This window comes from Littorina saxatilis, linkage group LG4 (assembly GCF_037325665.1).
Source record: "Littorina saxatilis isolate snail1 linkage group LG4, US_GU_Lsax_2.0, whole genome shotgun sequence".
Taxonomy (NCBI): Eukaryota; Metazoa; Mollusca; class Gastropoda; order Littorinimorpha; family Littorinidae; genus Littorina; species Littorina saxatilis.
In genome coordinates, this window is record NC_090248.1 from 10,025,697 (window position 1) to 10,045,154 (window position 19,458).

The 19,458-nt window shown below is 40.1% G+C and overlaps 2 protein-coding genes across 2 annotated transcripts in view; both read left to right on the forward strand.

Moving 5' to 3' along the window:
* Positions 1 to 19,458, forward strand: part of LOC138963928 (receptor-type tyrosine-protein phosphatase mu-like) — a 500,599-nt gene that overhangs the window by 160,825 nt on the left and 320,316 nt on the right. The gene's annotated exons all lie outside the window — the stretch shown is intronic.
* Positions 1,688 to 19,458, forward strand: part of LOC138963929 (uncharacterized) — an 18,904-nt gene continuing 1,133 nt past the window's right edge. Inside the window, exons 1-12 of the mRNA XM_070335791.1 lie at positions 1,688 to 1,816; positions 8,468 to 8,542; positions 9,100 to 9,330; positions 9,907 to 10,140; positions 10,462 to 10,563; positions 11,244 to 11,375; positions 11,960 to 12,097; positions 13,306 to 13,452; positions 13,988 to 14,119; positions 17,473 to 17,566; positions 18,641 to 18,711; positions 19,116 to 19,458. The exon at positions 19,116 to 19,458 is cut by the window's right edge and continues 1,133 nt beyond it. Coding sequence (XP_070191892.1) covers positions 1,759 to 1,816; positions 8,468 to 8,542; positions 9,100 to 9,330; positions 9,907 to 10,140; positions 10,462 to 10,563; positions 11,244 to 11,375; positions 11,960 to 12,097; positions 13,306 to 13,452; positions 13,988 to 14,119; positions 17,473 to 17,566; positions 18,641 to 18,711; positions 19,116 to 19,330 — 1,629 coding nt within the window. The 5' untranslated portion in view covers positions 1,688 to 1,758 and the 3' untranslated portion in view covers positions 19,331 to 19,458. The remainder of the gene's footprint in view (positions 1,817 to 8,467; positions 8,543 to 9,099; positions 9,331 to 9,906; positions 10,141 to 10,461; positions 10,564 to 11,243; positions 11,376 to 11,959; positions 12,098 to 13,305; positions 13,453 to 13,987; positions 14,120 to 17,472; positions 17,567 to 18,640; positions 18,712 to 19,115) is intronic.

Below are 19,458 nucleotides of genomic sequence, written 5' to 3' on the forward strand. Positions count from 1 at the left end.
TAAGAAAGTGGTTTTCTAACTAACTGCAAACATCGGGAAGTGTTCGGTCGCGCAGGAACACGATTCGAAGCGTTTTTGACGCTAAAACAGCGTGGTCTGGTCCTTTAAATAGACTTGAACTGGTGAGTGTCAAGCATAATCGAGGCGCGTCTAAATTGTTAAATTGTCCCTGTGTTCCCTCAAATCGTACGATTTTGACCCATTTTTAAAAATATAATAAAAATCAACAACACAAAATAACCTTATCTACCTTACATTTTTGCAAAGTTTGAAACTTGCTCTTTTAGAAAATATATGAAACATTTGAAAGAACATACCTTTTGTTGTCTTCACATCCAGTCAAACTACCTCTTTGAAGCAAAAAAACCAAACTTTCTACGTCATGGGTTTATCATACACAATGTCATGATCGACACTTTCATTGTCCGAATCATCACGTCACCCAAATTATCGTCCATTGGCACAAACTCGTCACCAGAATCTAAAATATCATCTCCACTATCATCATCACCAAGGTCAAGATCAGAACCGTACTGAATAACAAGTTCTAGCACTCTTTTTAAGTAACTACGTCTTGTAGCAGAACGATCCGCTATCTTGGAAAAGTCAAAACACGTGGGTCGCACACCGTCAACAAAATCAAATTAATCCCAACAATTGAAGGGAAGGAACTGTTTACAGTGAATGGTTCCACTGTAGACAGATCGAAGTTTATTGCGGGGGTTGTTTCCCTTGGTCAGCAGGACCGTTAAAAATTCGTGATATCCGTCGGAACTAAACAACAGACGTGCGTGCAACGCTAAACACAGGTGTCGGAATTCCAATTCTGACACACAGCGAATGAGTTCATTCGGGCACGACTGGGGTTTGCGTTCAGAAGAAAAAAAAATCTTTTTACATTTATTCAATGTATTCTACATGTTTTCAGATAGACTGAGAATCAAGACGAGGTGTGTGTGTGTGTGTGTGTGTGTGTGTGTGTGTGTGTGTGTGTGTGTGTGTGAGTGTAGAACACACCATATCAATGTTCATCTGCAAATGGATGGTCTGCTTAATTTAAGGATAGTGTAAAGGTTATCTAACACATTTACTAGAAGGGAAAGTTTTCTATGAAATCACCAAGGTATGTGAAAGCATCGGAACATCAAGAACACAAATGTATAGAAACAGACAGACGCAGACACAAAAACACACACACACATATACACACAGAAGCATTTTCACACGCGCAAATACACTAGAGAGACAGAACGAGAGAGAGCGAGAGAGAGAGAGAGACAAGACAAGACAAGACAAGACAAAATCTTTATTATCGAGGGTAATAGATAAGCAAGAATATTGCTTTTTTACATCCAGCTAGATATAAAGAGAGAGAGAGAGAGAGAGAGAGAGAGAGAGAGAGAGAGAGAGAGACAGAGACAGAGACAGAGAAAGAGAAAGACAGAGAGAGAGAGACAGACAGACAGACAGATAGACAGATAGACATACAGTCAGTCAGACAGACAGACAGACAGACAGACACAGACACAGTCACAGCGAGAGAGACAGGGACAAAGAAGGGGACGAGGTTATTGTCATAGGGTCAGGTAACGCGAGTGTTTGCATTAAAGGAAATAGTGCCATTGGCAAACAAGAAAGAGAAAATTCCTTCCTGGCTGGACTGAATAAAAAAACAATCTTTAACACACTAAATCGTAGTTTGGAATTCTACAGTTCAGTTGGAAAGCTGTTAGTTCGGGAAGGCACGTCGAGCGCAGAATGAAGTTTTATCTCACAGTGTTTTATTTTGCCATCTATTTTTTCGTTCATCTACAAGGTAAGTCTCTGCCTGTCTGTCTGTCTGTCTGTCTGTCTGTCTGTCTGTCTGTCTGTCTGTCTGTCTGTTTGTCTGTCTGTCTGTCTGTCTGTCTGTCTGTCTCTCTCTCTCTCTCTCTCTCTCTCTCTCTCTCTCTCTCGCTCCCACCCACCCTTGCATTGCTGAAACACAGCGCTTTTTGTCATGGTACCCCTCAACATTGCCGCAAAACCACCCGTTTTGACCTATCGTAAATGAGTAGGAAGAGCATGACACACGAAATACACAAGCCAGCTAAACAAAACAAAATGTTCTGGGTGGATAATTGATTTGACTCTCTTCTCGTATGTCAAAGTTGCCAAGTTGTGCATATTATGATTTTTCGTCGATTGGTAATCCGTCCCTTCTGTTTTTGTCACGCCGATTTTGGGGGTACCCTTGTTTGAGGGGCGGTCAGGTGATCCCTGTTTAAGAAATATTTGATCCTAAATGTAAGCCAGATAGTCAAGTGGACGGCCTCAACTGGCAAAGAAAGTTAGAGTGAAATGACACGGTAATTAAATTAATGCTTTAATTAGGGTGCGAAATGTGTCGCACTAATTCGTTTGGTGAAATTTAGTACAAGTTTTTGTTGTTTTTTGTTTGTTGTTGTTGCGCGTTTATTTTTTCATTTTTTTCTTCAAAGATGTTTTTATTCAGGCAATTGTTCAATTTTTCATGCAATGCATAGGAGTCAGATGGTACTAGAGTGGATATGACGGATAAAAAAATATTCAATACAACATACAATCAATTATAATAAGTGCTGTTCTACAAGGATAAAAATAATATGAAGCCCACTTCAGCCTAAATTTACCATAATTCAATTCTGTACAGTAGATATGTTTATCAATCTTGTATGTGTAGGCCAGTTCCTTTAAAAAAAAAGTTCAATGTTGGCTTTACTTTATTTATTCTACATTTGTATAAAAAAAATTTGGCTTGCAATAAAATACAATCAAAACCTTCATCAGTATTTGTTATGCCGTCTTGTCCAAATAATACAAGTGTGGGGTTTAACTCAAGTCTGCTGCAGTTCAAACATTTTTCTTTCATATACTGTTTAAGGTTGTTCCAAAAGGTTTGAACAAATTCACACTGCCATTAATAATGAATAATGGTGTCTCTTTGCAAATTGCAAAAATTGCACAGGTTACTAGTTGTTACCCCCATATTCTTTAAAATAGAGTTTGTAACCAGAATTCGGCAAATAATTTTTAACTGGAACCATCGTAACTTGACTTCTTTTCTTTTTTGTGTGCATCGGAACACTTTTTGCCAATTAATTTCTCTGTCCAATAATATTTCCAATATGGGAGGCACCCGAAGTTCCCCCAGGTCTATGTTCCCCCAGGTCTATGTTCCCCCAGGTCTAATATGATATGTCATGTCATGTCATGTGTCATGTCATGTCATATGACATGGCAAATGACATTTCTGTCCTGGGGGAACTTTGACATTTCGGGAAATCTGAAATGGAGTAAACTCTGTGTGGGGTGTGTACTTGGGTGTGTACTTTTCCCGCCAACAATGTCTCCAAACTGCCCGTCATTTCCCACAAAGCCAAAAAGCGGTAGGCCTACAGGGCGCCTACAGAAGTTACTGCATTCCGTTGCAATACACAACGGATCTATTCTTTTATTCAGCCTCTCTCTTGGCCTGTTTGTTGGTAGCTAGCCTACTGACAAAGCTTGGGTTTTCAGTGGAAAGATCGAGCTGACTACTCTTTCTGCCAGTACATCCTTACTTACAGAGAAATTCAGGTTATAAAGGCTAGAAGCCCAAGACAGTCAATCTGAAGCTAGGCACTTCCACTTATTGCCAAGCGGCAAGCAAGCAGATTTCTCTGTTCAAAATGGATGAAGCGCGTCTTGTAAGAGGTGACAGAGGGGGAAATGTTTTGATTTTCAGAAGCTTCCGTTTTCATAAACACCAGAACAGAGGACGTGACATATGACATGACACATGACACGACTTATAGCACGATATATAGCATGACATATGACACGACATATTGCTTGCCATGACATAACATATGCTATGACATGCAACAAGGTATATGCCATAACATATGGCATGATATTTAACATGACACGTGACAAGACACGTGTGGCATGACATGTGAAATGACATGTGGCATGACACATGACCTGACATATATATGACATATGACATGACATGACATGACATGACACATGGCATGACTGGAGGAACATAGACCTGGAGGAACATAGACCTGGGGGGACATAGACCTGGAGGAACATAGACCTGGGGGAACATAGACTTGGGGAAACATAGACATGCTCTTTCCCAATTTGTACTTGCTTTTGACATTTCAGGCTTACCTATCATTATATCATAATACGATTTGGATCCTTTCATTGTTAATTCAATCAAATTTAAAGCTTTCATCTGTTCTATTGCATCTGCATTAATAAACTCAATGCCGTTTTTGCGCTTATAAACCCTAACCGAATTAACGCAGCCAAAATAATCAAGAATTTTTATGTGTTTATCATATTTTGTTTGAAATTCTTGATAATTCAAAAATGTTCCATCTTCTTTAATCAAATGTTTTACCTTAAATAAACCCTTTTCTGCCCAGTCTTTAAAATGAATGACTTTTTTTGGCAATTTTGAACTTTTGGCTCTGCTAATAATTCTGTTGGCTCATTTATTTAAACTTTATCATAAAAATCTTCATACGCTTCAAATACATTCTTCCAGAAGGAATTAACATTACTATTTTTCAATAATTTTGGGCCATAGTTCTGTATCACTTCCATTTTTGGACACGACATAAAAAAGAGGTGTTTCTTTGCAGATGAGGGCTTGTTGATTCTTTTAAACCAGGTTAATTTAAGTGACTTAATGTAATGCTTTATTGAAGGTAAACTTATGCCACCTTCTTGGGTATTGTGAATAGCTATAGTTCTTTTTATGTTATCTCTTTTTTTTGTCCCAAACAAACTCAAAACACATCATTTGCAATTCCTGAATCATCATATCTGGTGGGTTTGGTAACATGATCCACAAGTACGTCAGTTTCGAAAGTATCAATGATTTTAATACAGCAACTCTGCCAACTGGAGTACTGCTTCTTCTTGCCCAAATACTAAACAACTTTTTAACTTCATTAAACTTATCCTTTATGTTTAAACTCCGTCATATTGGCCAAATCATTTGTAAACCAAAGTCCAAGGATTTTGAACTGACATGGGTTCCAAGACATGTGCTTATTCAACAAATACACAGTGTTACTATTTCTTTTACAACCTAACCAAGCATTGCAAGTTTTCTTATAATTGAATTTTAAACCAGACACCTCGCTAAATTCATCTATTACTCTAAATAACTCTTCAAATGAATTTTGATCTCCTTTAAAAAAAAAAAAATTGTATGGTCTGCAAATTGACTTATTTTATACTCTCTATCTCTAACAACAATTCCTTTTATATCATTACTTTCACGTATCTTACAATCTAATACTTCAGCACATAATATAAATAAATATGGTGAAACAGGATCCCCCCCCCCCCCCCCCCCCCCCCGCGGGTTAGGGGGAAGAATTTACCCGATGCTCCCCAGCATGTCGTAAGAGGCGACTAACGGATTCTGTTTCTCCTTTTACCCTTGTTAAGTGTTTCTTGTATAGAATATAGTCAATTTTTGTAAAGATTTTAGTCAAGCAGTATGTAAGAAATGTTAAGTCCTTTGTACTGGAAACTTGCATTCTCCCAGTAAGGTAATATATTGTACTACTACTACGTTGCAAGCCCCTGGAGCAATTTTTTGATTAGTGCTTTTGTGAACAAGAAACAATTGACAAGTGGCTCTATCCCCTCTCCCCCCTTTCCCCGTCGCGATACAACCTTCGTGGTTGAAAACGACGTTAAACACCAAATAAAGAAAGAAAGAAACAGGATCTCCTTGTCTACAACCACGATTAATTGATATGCACGTAGAAGCCTTTCACTTAACAATTATGGAAGACTTAATATTGGTATAAAAGGCAGCAATCCATTAACACAAATCGTCTCCAAATCCATACCTTTTCAAAACTCTGTGCATATACTCCCAACTAATGGAATCAAAAGTTTTTTCAAAGTCAATAGAAACTAATAACCCTGCAGTGTCTGTTGTTTTTAAATAATCTTTTAAATCATACAATAATCGCAAATTATCTCCAATATACCTTCCGGTCACAAATCCTGTCTGATCTGTATCAATAAGGTGAGGAAGAACTGTCTTAATTCTATTAGCTATGCAGGATGATCCAATTGTATATGTTACATTCAAAAGTGATATTGGTCTCCAGTTCTTCAAATACTCTCTTGGTTTATCACCTTTTGGTATTCCTATTATTATCCCTTCTCTCTGTTTTATTGACATTTCTTTTTTTAATAAAACCTTCATTTAGTGATCTGACCACGAAAGAGCCAAGTTGTTTCCAAAATTAAAAAAAAAAATCTTCTGTCATACCCTCAGTACCAGGGCTCTTTCCATTCTTCATACTTTTTAATGCTTTTGTTGCTTCTTCTAGTGAAATCATGCCTTCCGTGGACTGTATCTCAATTTCGGTTAAGTTTGGTAATGTGGTTATAAAATGGTTTAAATCAACATTCCTCACTTTTCTTTCTGCATATAACTCTTCAAAATAAAGTTTGGTCTCTTCTAACATTTCGTCAGTTGTGTCCAAAAGTTGCCCATTTCTAGAAACCAATTTAAACATTTGTTTGCTGACAAAATGTCGTTTCTCAAGATTGCAAAAATATTTTGAAACTTTGTCTCCTTCAGCTGCCCATCTTGCCTTACTTCTCAATAAAATACCCTCTACTTTTGTTCCCTCAAATTTACTAAATTTTGCTCTTTTTTTTATCTGTAATTCCTCCAAATCTGTCTCTGTTTGATTCAATTTATTCTCCAAAATCTCTTATTTCCAACTCCCACTGTGTATTCTTTTGAATATCTTTCCTTTTTTTCCTTGAACTAAGGTTCATTGGTTTTTTTTTTCTTATTTCCATTAACAAAACATCTAAAAACAGTTGATCAGATATGATAAGTTGCAATTCTTCGCCCGAAATTCTTTCAATTTGCTCTCTATTATAAACTAAGGCGGCATATTGTTCTTTAACTGTTTTAATTATGTTTTTAATTTCTTCCCCAAAATGTCTGTCTTTTGATAAGCTAGGATTAAACTTCCAATAATTCTTAAATTGTGCTTCTTTTTTTAGATTCAAATTGTAAGGTAATCAAGGAGTGATCACTTCTGTAACCAACAAAAATGTCAGTATCTTTAACTTTGTTCAATATACTTTCTGCTTTGTACAAGGTTAATGCCTCTTTCTCTGCGTCTGTCTGTCAGACTCTCGCTTTCTCTTTCTAATTTACTTGAACAATAGACCGCGGTGTATGTATGTATGTATGTATGTGTGTGTGTGTGTGTGTGTGTGTGTGTGTGTGTGTATGTGTGTGTGAGAGAGAGAGAGAGAAGGAGAGAGAGAGAGAGTGTGTATGTGTGTGTGTGTGTGGGAGAGAGAGAGAGAGAAGGAGAGAGAGAGAGAGAGAGAGAGAGAGAGAGAGAGAGAGAGAGAGAGAGAGAGAGAGAGAGAGAGAGAGAGAGAGGAGAGAGAGAGAGAGAGAGAGAGAGAGAGAGAGAGAGAGAGAGAGAGAGAGAGAGAGAGAGAGAGAGAGAGAGAGAGAGAGAGAGAGAGTTTTGACTGCATAATGCACTCAATCCTTTCAAGATTTACACATACAAAAAATCATGTCGGGGTGTACATTGCACTTGTTTACATTGCAGTGCAGTATATCATAAGATCTTTGGTGGCTTGTTGACAGAGAAGCTTTTTTGTTAGTTGAAGGGGAGCACATCGTCTCCGGTTTCATCTTTATGGACCAAGGCCGAAGGCCGAGTTTGAAAAGGATGAAACAGAAGGCGATATGCTCCCCGAGAACCCCAACAAAACAAATGTTGGTCTGACAACAAGCCACCAAACATTGTTTTTGTCATCACTTTGGAAGAGCAAAGTACGCACAATTATTGACGGGAATTCCTCTTCTGAACGTAATTGTTAGAATGCAATTCAGGGCCTTAAAGCACGTCAGAAGTTTGAGATATCACGTCATACTTGTGTGTGGCATTTTGGGCATGTGCCTTTTGTATTTAGTGTTTCATGACTTTTCGTTGTGCATTACAGAGATAAGTTGCAAATTGACCATGAGTCGCCGCTGTAATTTCCAACATTGATTGGGTCTTTGACAGTGAATGCTTACATTTGTTTTCCTCGGAAACAGGAATCCAAAGCCGCGATGGCTCCACACATGAAATAAAAGCCTGATTGGCTTTTACTTTGACAATCAACGTTTCGCCTGAAACTCAAACCCGTTCACTACCTCGAACTTTCACATATGAACATTGTTTTTTGTTCACCAGCTTGTTATGAAGGAAAAGAGAGTGAGAGAGAGAGAGAGAAAGAGAGAGAGAGATAGAAGCATAACTCGGTATAATCGCTATGTACCATTGTAATAAATATGTTGATGCGCAGTGTTTTGTGTGAGACCCGCAATGGTGTTTGGAAAACAATGTTTAAGCATTTTGAAGGCTGTTTGCTTTTAATTTTATTTCGGCAGGTGAGCCTCAGTGTTCATGTTCCAATGGGTGTGGCAACAACGGAACAACCTTCCCTGGTTCTGATGGAAAAATAGGTACGTTTTTACATGTTGTCAAGTTTTGACAAAAAGTTTTCAGATAGATCACGAATCGAGACGGTGGTGGTGGTGTATGAAAGTGTGTACGTTGTTACATTTAGTCAAGGGCGATGGCTGTCGTCTGGTACATCAGAGGGGAGATAATTCAAAATCGAACAAAATATGCAGAAAGGGCACGTGATAACCTTTACATTGATATATAATTCACCATGACTCCGTATTATAGGAACATTTCACACTTTTTTGAAGTTTGAGGAAAATTTTCAATATTTTTTGGACAGACTGTATGTGGTTCTTACTTTGGGTTTTATGCTCATTGACAAAAACAATGACACACCAGTTGCAGTCTGAGTATACTTGAACAAGAAAGTGACCCTGCGAGAGACTATCGCTTTATAAGAAGTTTTCACGGGTGGGGAACTGTTCCGCACCATATCCGTTGGGAGCGACGTGTTCCGGTTGTGGGTAGTCGCTATTTTTCACTTGCTCTGGATCGTCGCTCCTAACGGATATGGTGAGGAACAGTTCCCCACCCGTGGTTTTGTTCCTGGCAGAAAATGTGGCGTACGGAAAGTCAGCCAGCATCAGCAGCATCTATCTCGGTGAAGGTGTGGCGGGGCCGGCCTGTGTGGCGGTCAACGGCAGAATGGACACGGTGTTCAAAACTCAAATAGACCCAGAGACCAACTGTGCCCACACTGCCGTTGGAGACTACAACGGCTGGTGGCAGGTGGACCTGGGTCGTAACTACACCGTCACCAACATAACCATTTACAGAAGGAACGGTACGCCATGCGCCATTATTACCGCACTTGTGAACAGAAACGGAAACAGTTCAGAATTAAAAAACAAGAATATTATGAAGATAACATAACGCATTGCATAATTGAAACCAAGCTGAGGAAGAGCTATGTGTGTTAAACTGTCTTTGAAATCCAAAGACAGATATACTGCTAACTGCCGTGTGTGTGTGTGTCACTGTGTGTGTGTGTGTGTGTGTGTGTGTGTGTGTGTGTGTGTGTGTGTATGTGTGTGTGTGTGAGTGTGAGTGTGTGTGTGTGTGTGTGTGCGTGTGCGTGTGCGTGTGCGTTTCTGTATCATTAACTTATTATACGTTATTTGTACTTTTGGCAAAATACAACTACTATTTATGTATCGATCCATTTTACATAGAATTTCTGTTGTTTGTTTACGATTGAATGCACACAAATATGCACTCATTTGAAGTCTCGACCAACCGCCTAAAAATAAGTATCACTCGACCTTTCGCGCCACATAACTCAAAGAAGGGGAACCTTATGTTCAATCGAGACATTCTGTTTTTTAAATATTTCTTAACTGAATACTGACATTCCTTGCAGAAAGCTTTGGTGCCACCCGCATGTCTGGTATGAGTGTGAACGTGGACGGCCAGCTGTGTTACAGTTTCCCTAACAGTACTTTAGCCAACACGGCTGCGCTGACGGCGCTTCCTGAACAGATCAACATCAAGTGTCACACTCCTATCACTGGGCGAAGGGTCAGGTTTGAGAAACACGGAGATGGCTACTGGGGTCTCGACTATCTTATCAACCTCTGTGAAGTGCAAGTGTGGGGTACGAGCTAACCCGGCATTTCCTGTGTTTGTTTTGGTTGTTTGATAAAATGGTTTGGGTGGTTGTTTGATATTTTGAAACTCTGCTGTCGCCAGCGGGAAGAAATAACAAGTCGCGTAAACCCCGACATTATTACAATTTGGTGCACAGGCCTATTCTGACGCTTACTAGAAATTATAGCGGATTATGCGTAACAAGCGAGACATTTGCGCTAACGAGTATGATCGGCTTTACTTCCGACTGATATATACTTTCTTTTGCTTTCAAACAATTCTTTCACAACAAAGTCAGAAGGTAAGTAATGGTAGTGATTGTCTCCAGCATGCAAGGACGGTCTGTACGGAGAGCAGTGTGACCAGACGTGTAGCGGTCACTGTAAAGACAACGACATCTGTGACAACTACTACGGCACTTGTCTCACAGGTGAGATTCATATGTAAGGTGTCTGGTCAGGTTTATGTTTTCATAACAGTAAATTTGATACGTGTCATGGTTATTAAGATCATTCACTAACTCAGATACATTGGCGTAAGAAACTGCGATACTTATTGTAGCACTGTTTAAAAGTAAATGTGAGTTCAAACCCACCACCCATGCATTGTTGTTTTCTCTCGGTAAGGTTGGAACGCAGAAGAAGACATTTTCTCTCGGTAAAAATCGCAACGGATAATTTGATCTCTCAACTGATATGTTAGCTCTTTGAGTAAATAATACCTTCGTTTTTTATCAAAGCATGCTGAACAATTATAAGCTATGAAAAACACCAGATGCTTCTACAATATCCAGAAAAAGACCCACATGGTCGGTTTAGCGTCCGTCTGTTTTAGGTGTGTTTGCGCGTGCGTGTGTGTGTGTGTGTGTGTGTGTGTGTGTGTGTGTGTGTGTGTGTGTGTGTGAGTGTATGTGTGTGTTTGTGAATGTGTGTGTGTGTGTGTGTGAGTGTGTGTGTGTGTGTGTGTGTGTGTGTGTGTGTGAGTGTATGTGTGTGTTTGTGAGTGTGTGTGTGTGTATGTGTGTGTGTGTGTGAGTGTGTATGTGTGTGTGTGTGTGTGTGTGTGTGTGTGTGTGTGTGTGTGTGAGAGATAAACTGTATGTTTATACAGACTGTAGCACAGGCTACAGAGGCGATGACTGTAGGTGCGGTCACTGCAAAGATGATGCTGACTGTGACGTCACAACAATGACATGTCCTTCTGGGTGTGACAAGGGATGGGGCACAGTGTTCTGCAATCAAAGTAAGAACACTTCTTGATATGATGACTTCAAGAAACAAATAAACACCTGATACATTCCTTTTGGTTATTCTAATAAACGCTTTTCAACAACTATAAGCGTCATAATGAAACTTTGTGTTCTAGTTAAATCTATTAGTTTTACGTCCCAACAATTGTGATAGGAGGACTTTCACTCACACATTTTGCGGCTGATAATGACACGACACAAAGAATACATTTGTTCATGTAAATTCAAGAATACGACAGTATAGGGAAACATTTAAAAACTCTGAAGAAATCGATTTTGTAAAAAGACGCTTTCGGATTTTGTTTTTGTTTGTTTAACTATCAGATGATGGCAGTTCTCCGCCTGTCTGTGTAAATATATGGAAATCAGTTGTTCTCAGCGAATAATAAAACAATAGCATATTTTGGTTTCAACAATACTTTATTCCATTTTTATCGTGACATATACAAGATCTGCCATTTGGGATTCAAGCATAGTGCATATTTTAAGCAATCCCTGTAGAATATTTTAACAATGTAGTGACCATAGACACTGAAAGTCACACTGATAATATGAATTATTTGTCGCTGTTTCAAAGGTTGCCCAGCTGGTACTCACGGCTATGACTGTGGAGAGCGGTGCGGACAGTGTGCAGACAGTGACACGTGCAACACGGTGACAGGCCTCTGTCCCAATGGATGTCAGCCTGGCTGGAAGGGAGACAACTGTAAACAAGGTGATGATGTTCTTCATGCTTTTTATATTTAGTCAGGTTTTGACTAAATATTTTAACGTAGAGGGGGGAATCGAGACGAGGGTCGTGGTGTATGTGTGTGTGTGTGTGTGTGTGTGTGTGTGTGTCTGTCTGTGTGTGTGTGTAGAGCGATTCAGACTAAACTACTGGACCGATCTTTATGAAATTTTACATGAGAGTTCCTGGGAATGATATCCCCGGACGTTTTTTTTTCTTTTTTTCGATAAATATCTTTGATGACGTCATATCCGGCTTTTTGTAAAAGTTGAGGCGGCACTGTCACAACCTCATTTTTCAATCAAATTGATTGAAATTTTGGCCCAGCAATCTTCGACAAAAGCCGGACTTCGGTATTGCATTTCAGTTTGGTGGCTTAAAAATTAATTAATGACTTTGGTCATTAAAAATCTGAAAATTGTAAAAAAAACACATTGTTTTTAAAACGATCCAAATTTACGTTTATCTTATTTTTCATCATTTTCTGATTCCAAAAACATATAAATATGTTATATTTGGATTAAAAACAAGCTCTGAAAATTAAAAATACAAAAATTATTATTAAAATAAAATTTCCGAAATCGATTTAAAAACAATTTCATCTTATTCCTTGTGGGTTCCTGATTCCAAAAACATATAGGTGTGATATGTTTGGATTAAAAACACGCTCAGAAAGTTAAAAAGAATAGAGATAAAGAAAAGCGTGCTATCCTTCTCAGCGCAACTACTACCCCGCTCTTCTTGTCAATTTCACTGCCATTGCATCGAGCGGTGGACTGACGATGCTACGAGTATACGCTCTTGCTGTAAAAATGCAGTGAGTTCAGTTTCATTCTGTTAGTTCGACAGCTTGACTAAATGTTGTAATTTCGCCTTACGCGACTTGTTGTTGTTGATCTCAAATGGCTTACAATTTCGTGTCTTATTTTACGACATGTACTAGCACACAGCTCTGAACGTTTGCAGGCAGTACGTCAAGGAGTTACTGAAATGTACCGTTTTTCGTCTCACTGCTCGTGAAAACAGCTTAAAAAGCCGCATTTTCTGACTTCTCAGAAGAATGACATTAACACCGTTCAGCGGCTTGCCATAGCGTCATATAGTGAGTCAAGGTAAATCATGCACTTTCAACATGCATTGATGATTGGAGAATAATTGATGAAATACGAAATCATTTTTACTATTTTTTTTAGTGTGTGAAAAGAATATGCACGGGACTGAGTGCGACAAGCCGTGCAGTGCGCAGTGTGGTGGTGATGGATCCTGTCACAGGAACAACGGCACGTGTCAGGCAGGATGCGCTTCAGGATTCCTTTTGGGATCAGGATTCTGTGAAGAGAGTATGTTTAATCTGGCAGGCACAGTGTTCGTGTTTATGATTTTGGACTTGCTATATGAGCTCACACAGACACGGACAGACAGACAGACAAATAGACAGACGGACAGACACACACACACACACACGCACGCGCGCGCGCAAAAAAACACACACACACACACACACGCACACACACACGCACACACACACACACACACACACACACACACACACACACACACACACATATATATACAGCGCGCTTACGAAGCAATTGCACTGAATTTTGAATTGACAATCTGTGTGTCTGTGGAGGGATGACTGCTTAAAAATATTTCAATTACCATCCATGTTTTGAAATGGTCATTCATTATTTAATGGTATTCACTTTACAGTACATACAAAGTGACTTTAATCGGTAAGTCTCTGATGCTATGGATCAACGAGTTATATTATCTCCCCACCCCCAGCCTTATACATATTCACTGCTCCTTCATCCATTTGACATTGACAACTTGTCTTTGTAATCACATCAACATTTTCTTCTTTTGGTTAAGAGTGCCAGAACGGTGCCTTTGGTCCTGGCTGTGTCAAGAAATGTGGCAACTGTGCCGAGTCTCGATGTAACCATAGGAACGGCACCTGCGAAGTTGGCTGTATAGACGGACATGTCGGCGATATGTGTTTTGGTAAAGTGTGATCGTGTATGGTTTCTTCTCTCTTCTTCATCTTCTTCTTTTTGCATGGGTTGAAACTCCAACGTTCAATCATGTTTTTGCACGAGTGGATTTGTACGTGTATAACCGTTTTTACTCCACCATTCAGACAGCAAGCAGCGATTTCGGGGGAAGCATGCTGAGTATGTTCATGTTTCTATAACCCACCGAACTCGGACATGGAACACAGAATCTGTTCCGTGTGCACTTGGTCTTGTGCTTGCGTGTACACACGAAGGGGGATGATTAAGGTACTAGCAGGTCTGAACATAGGGTGACCTGAGAGATCAGAAACATCTCCACCCTTTACCCACCAGGCGGCCGCGGCCGGGATTTGAACTCACGACCTTCCGATTCGGAGGCCGATGTCTTATCCACTACGCCACTGCGCCCGTCTTTGTATGGTTTGATTTGGATGGAAGGAGTCAGGCTCGTTGGGTACTGTTTTTTTGTCTCTCTCTTTTTTTTCTTTCTTCTTTCTTTTGCTTCTTGGTTGTAATCCTTCACATTTCTGAATCTTATTCTTATTAGCTGTTTATCTGATGATGTGGTTGTTGCTTCTAAAGGTTTATTGTTGCTGCTTCTAAAATTAACGTTCTGATCTCTCTGTTGATGTGATGGTGTTCTCCGTATATCTCTCTCCCCCTCTCTCTCTCTCTCTCTGTCTCTCTCTCCTCCTCTCTCTCTGTCTCTCCCCCCCTCTCTCTGTCTCTTTCTTCCCCTCTCTCTCTGTCTCTGTCTCTTTGTCTCTGTCTCTTCTCTCTCTCTCTCTTTCTCTGTCTCTTTGTCTCTGTCTCTTCTCTCTCTCTCTCTCTGTTTCTCCCCCTCTCTCTCTCTGTCTCTCTCTCCCCCTCTCTCTCTCTCTCTGTCTCTTTGTCTCTGTCTCTTCTCTCTCTCTCTCTTTGTCTCTGTCTCTTCTCTCTCTCTCTCTGTCTCTTTTTCTCTGTCTCTTCTCTCTCTCTCTGTCTCTCTCTCTTTATCTCTTTGTCTCTTTGTCTCTGCCTCTTCTCTCTCTCTCTCTCTCTCTCTGTCTCTGTCTCTTTGTCTCTGTCTCCTCTCTCTCTCTCTCCCTCTCTCTGTCTCTCTCTCTCTGTCTCTTTGTCTCTGTCTCTGTCTCTTCTCTCTCTCTGTCTCTTTGTCTCTGTCTCTGTCTCTTCTCTCTCTCTCTCTCTTAGCGGAGCGGTATTCCTTGATCTCAGGAAAGCATTTGACTTAGTTGATCATGCTATTTTGTTAGACAAATTACTTATTTACCTGCAAAATAGCTCATCTGTGTCCTTTTTTACATCATATCTGTCAGATAGGAAACAAGCAGTCTACCTAAACGGTTCATATTCATCACAAGGCACTGTAAAATGTGGAGTCCCACAAGGTTCTATCCTTGGTCCCTTACTGTTTGGACTATACATTAATGATTTACCATTACACCTCAAACAAGAAAATGCTGTACTTGATCTTTTTGCGGATGACTCAACACTTCACAGCAGTAATACAGATATAAATCTCATAAGAAAAGTACTCCAAGAAAGTATAGCAAATATTAATGATTGGTGTAATTGTAACAGAATGGCACTGCATCCTAAGAAAACAAAAAGCATGTTAATAACCACAAGACAAAAACACCAGCGACAGCCTCTGAGCCCTGATCTTATGCATGGTACAGTTAGCATTGCTCAAGTCCATCAACACCGTGTGCTTGGAGTTGTAATTGATGATGAACTTAACTGGCGCTCTCACATTGATACAGTTTATAAACGAGTTTCTAGGAACCTTTTCTTACTTAACAAGCTCTGGTGCGTTGTTTCTGTGGATGCCCTCAAAATGTTTTTCCACGCACACTGTCTCTCTCACATTTGCTATGCATCTACTGTCTGGTGCAATGCCAGTGATGTTCATATAAAGAAAATAAACACACTTCACAAGAGAGGTGTAAAGTTATTAAACCGAGATCCCAATATGACTACTCAAGAAAAATACACTCAACTGAACATTCTTCCGCTACATCAGCAGTTCTTTTTAAATGCTAGTGTTTTCATGTTCAAAATGTACAACCATGAAACACCTTCATACATCCAAGACCTGTTTGAGCGTCCTCCTGGTAGAGCGAGGCTTTTGAATTATACGCTACCGCTCCCACGCATTGATTTGTATAAATCTAGTTTATCCTACTGGGGATCGCTTGTGTGGAATTTACTTCCAATGTACTGTAAAACATGTCAAACCCTTTCGTCTTTTAAAAAAAATGTTCGAAAATATCTTTGTCAAAAATAATTCTCTCCCTACACTTTAAAATCATAACTGTTACTGCATAACATCTTAATCATCCTTTTATTAATCCATGAACCACGTTATTATAACTAGTGTTTTTGTTAGTTTTAACCTGATTACAAATTCTTAGTTAATTAGTTATTCGTTTGGCTGTTCAATACATGTTATATAAATATATAATTGTAATGTTTAATGTCATGTATGTCTAAAAGGGACAGGTTGGAAGATTAGGCATTGCCTAAAACCTTTATCCCTTTGTATTAAAGTTTTGAATCTGAATCTGAATCTGAATCTCTCTCTCTCTCTCTGTCTCTTCTCTCTCTCTCTCTCTCTCTCTCTCTCTCTCTCTCTCTCTCTCTCTCTCTCTCTCTCTCTCTCTTTCTCTGTATCTCTATCTGTCAAAGGACATGTCTTTGAAACAGGGACACCATTAGCATTTTGTTGTTGTTGTTGTTGTTGTTGCTGTTGTTGTTGTTGATGTTGTTGTTGTTGTTGGTGGTGGTGGTGTTGTTGATGCTGTTGTTGATGCTGTTGGGGCGGGGATATAGCTCAGTTGGTAGCGCGCTGGATTTGTATTCAGTTGGCCGCTGTCAGCGTGAGTTCGATTCCAGGTTCGGCGGAAATTTATTTCAGAGTCAACTTTGTGTGCAGACTCTCTTCGGTGTCCGAACTCCCCCCCGTGTACACTACATTGGGTGTGCACGTTAAAGATCCCACGATTGACAAAAGGGTCTTTCCTGGCAAAATTGCTTTGGCACAGTTAATAATTGTCTACCTATACCCGTGCGACTTGGAATAATAGGCCGTGAAAGGTAAATATGCGCCGAAATGGCTGCAATTACTGGCCGTATAAAATTTCATCTCACACGGCATCACTGCTGAGCGCCTAGAACTGTACCCACGGAATATGCGCGATATAAGCCTCATTGATTGATTGATTGATTGTACGAGCTTGGTTTTTAAAAAGAAAACAAATTTGCACATACTAAGCAATTTTTTTTCAATCTGTATCTTAAAGCACATAACTAACTTACTTGTCATGTCGATTTTCCTCACAGAAACGAGTGAAAGCAGCCTCAACCGTGTAGGTCCAGTTGCTGGTGCTGTGTTTGGTGGACTGTGTGCCATCGCTCTCAGCATTCTTGTTGGGCTGTAAGTTTGAAAACAAAAATACAACATTGACAAAACTGTGGCTAATACAAAAAGCAAACGCACAGACAGACACACCAACAATAACAATGAAAACTGTAAGTCGCACGGAGAGATATTAAAAACTGTTCTGTGGACCTAAAACTAAACGATAAAACCCGAGATCAGACATCCCCGAGACTAATGAGCCATGACTAACCGAAATCATTTCTTTTGAAAGCGGGGTAAGACGTCATCAAAGGCATCTTTTTTAAGTTAAAACATTTTGGGGATATTAATCCAAAGGACTGTCCTAAACATCTGTCGGGTAGTTTTGTGTGTGTGTGTGTGTGTGTGTGTGTGTGTGTGTACGTACGTGCGTGCGTGTACGTGTGTGTGTGTGTGTGTGTATGTGTGTACGTGCGTGCGTGTACGTGTGTGTGTGTGTGTGTGAATTGTACACACACACACACACACACACACACACACACACACACACACACACACACACACACACACACACACACACACACACACACACTTAGACTTAGACTCCTACGTTCACTCATGTTTTTAGCACGAGAGGAGTTTTACGTGTGTGACCGTTTTTACCCCGCCATTCAGGCAGCATACGTCGATTTTGGGGGAGGCATGCTGGGTATTTTCGTGTGTCTATAACCCACCGAACTCTGACATGGATTACAGGATCTTTTCCGTGCGCACTTGGTCTTGTGCTTGCGTGTACACACGAAGGGGATAAAGTCACTAGCAGGTCTGCACAAAGTTGACCTGGGAGATCGGAAAAATCTCCACTCTTAACCCACCAGGCGGCAGCGGCCGGGATTCGAACTCACGACCTACCGATTAGGAGGCCGACGTCTTACAACCACCCCACTGCGCCCGTCCGCAGCGAGGTACAATCGATGGGGACTCCCCGGGAAGCTCACAGATCACTTGTAGTGGATGCTAGGCCAGGTCAAACACTATACGTACTACGTTCATTATGCGCAGACCTTCACCGACTTGTCGCTCCAACAGAGCTTGCGGCAAGTGAGTTATATATTGCATTATTGTGTCAATTTTATCAAATCATTGCAGACTGATAAGGCGATCCAGAAAGCGTTCACCGTCTGAGACAGCGAGCCCTCGTCAAGCATCGAATGATCAAAGTAAGACAACACATTGAAGTGAAGTTTATCATCATCATCATCATCATCATCATCATCATCATCATCATCATCATCATCATCATCATCATCATCATCATCATCATCATCATCATCATCATCATCATCATCATCATCCAACACATCGCAAAGGAAAATGTGTTGTTTAAAACACATCGCGCAATTTAGATCACTTTGTACACAACTATACAACTTGTAATTTTGCTATCAGAGACTTCAACCAAACAAAAAGAAGCAACGTGTCGTTAGAAATCATAACAGTAACGAGACCGACATTATATTACACTCGTACCAATATTTCAAATGTAACAGCCATTTTACATCTCTTACTAATAAGATCCAAAGTAAGACGCACTTCATTCACAAACCGTAACTTTCTGTCACAGGATTAGAGTCTGGCCCTTCACTTGAACTCAGCGGACAAGCGGGTCTGCAAGAGGAAACAGGGAGTGCAGGTGTCACAGAAGCAGAGGAGAGTTATATCTATGACGAGATCCAAACTCCTGATGACAGCGACAGAGCTGTCTACCTCACACCTGTCTTCAAGGGACAGCAGGCCAACGCGAAAAACATTCACACTTACCAAAACTACTTTGCATAACAGGGATACTGGAAAGGACTATTACAACCTGTGAAACATGTCACTGTACTGCACACCTCAACTGAGTTCAGAAACAGCTGTCTGGAATGAGACGGTTAATCCAATGGAAACATTGCTTGCCTAGCATG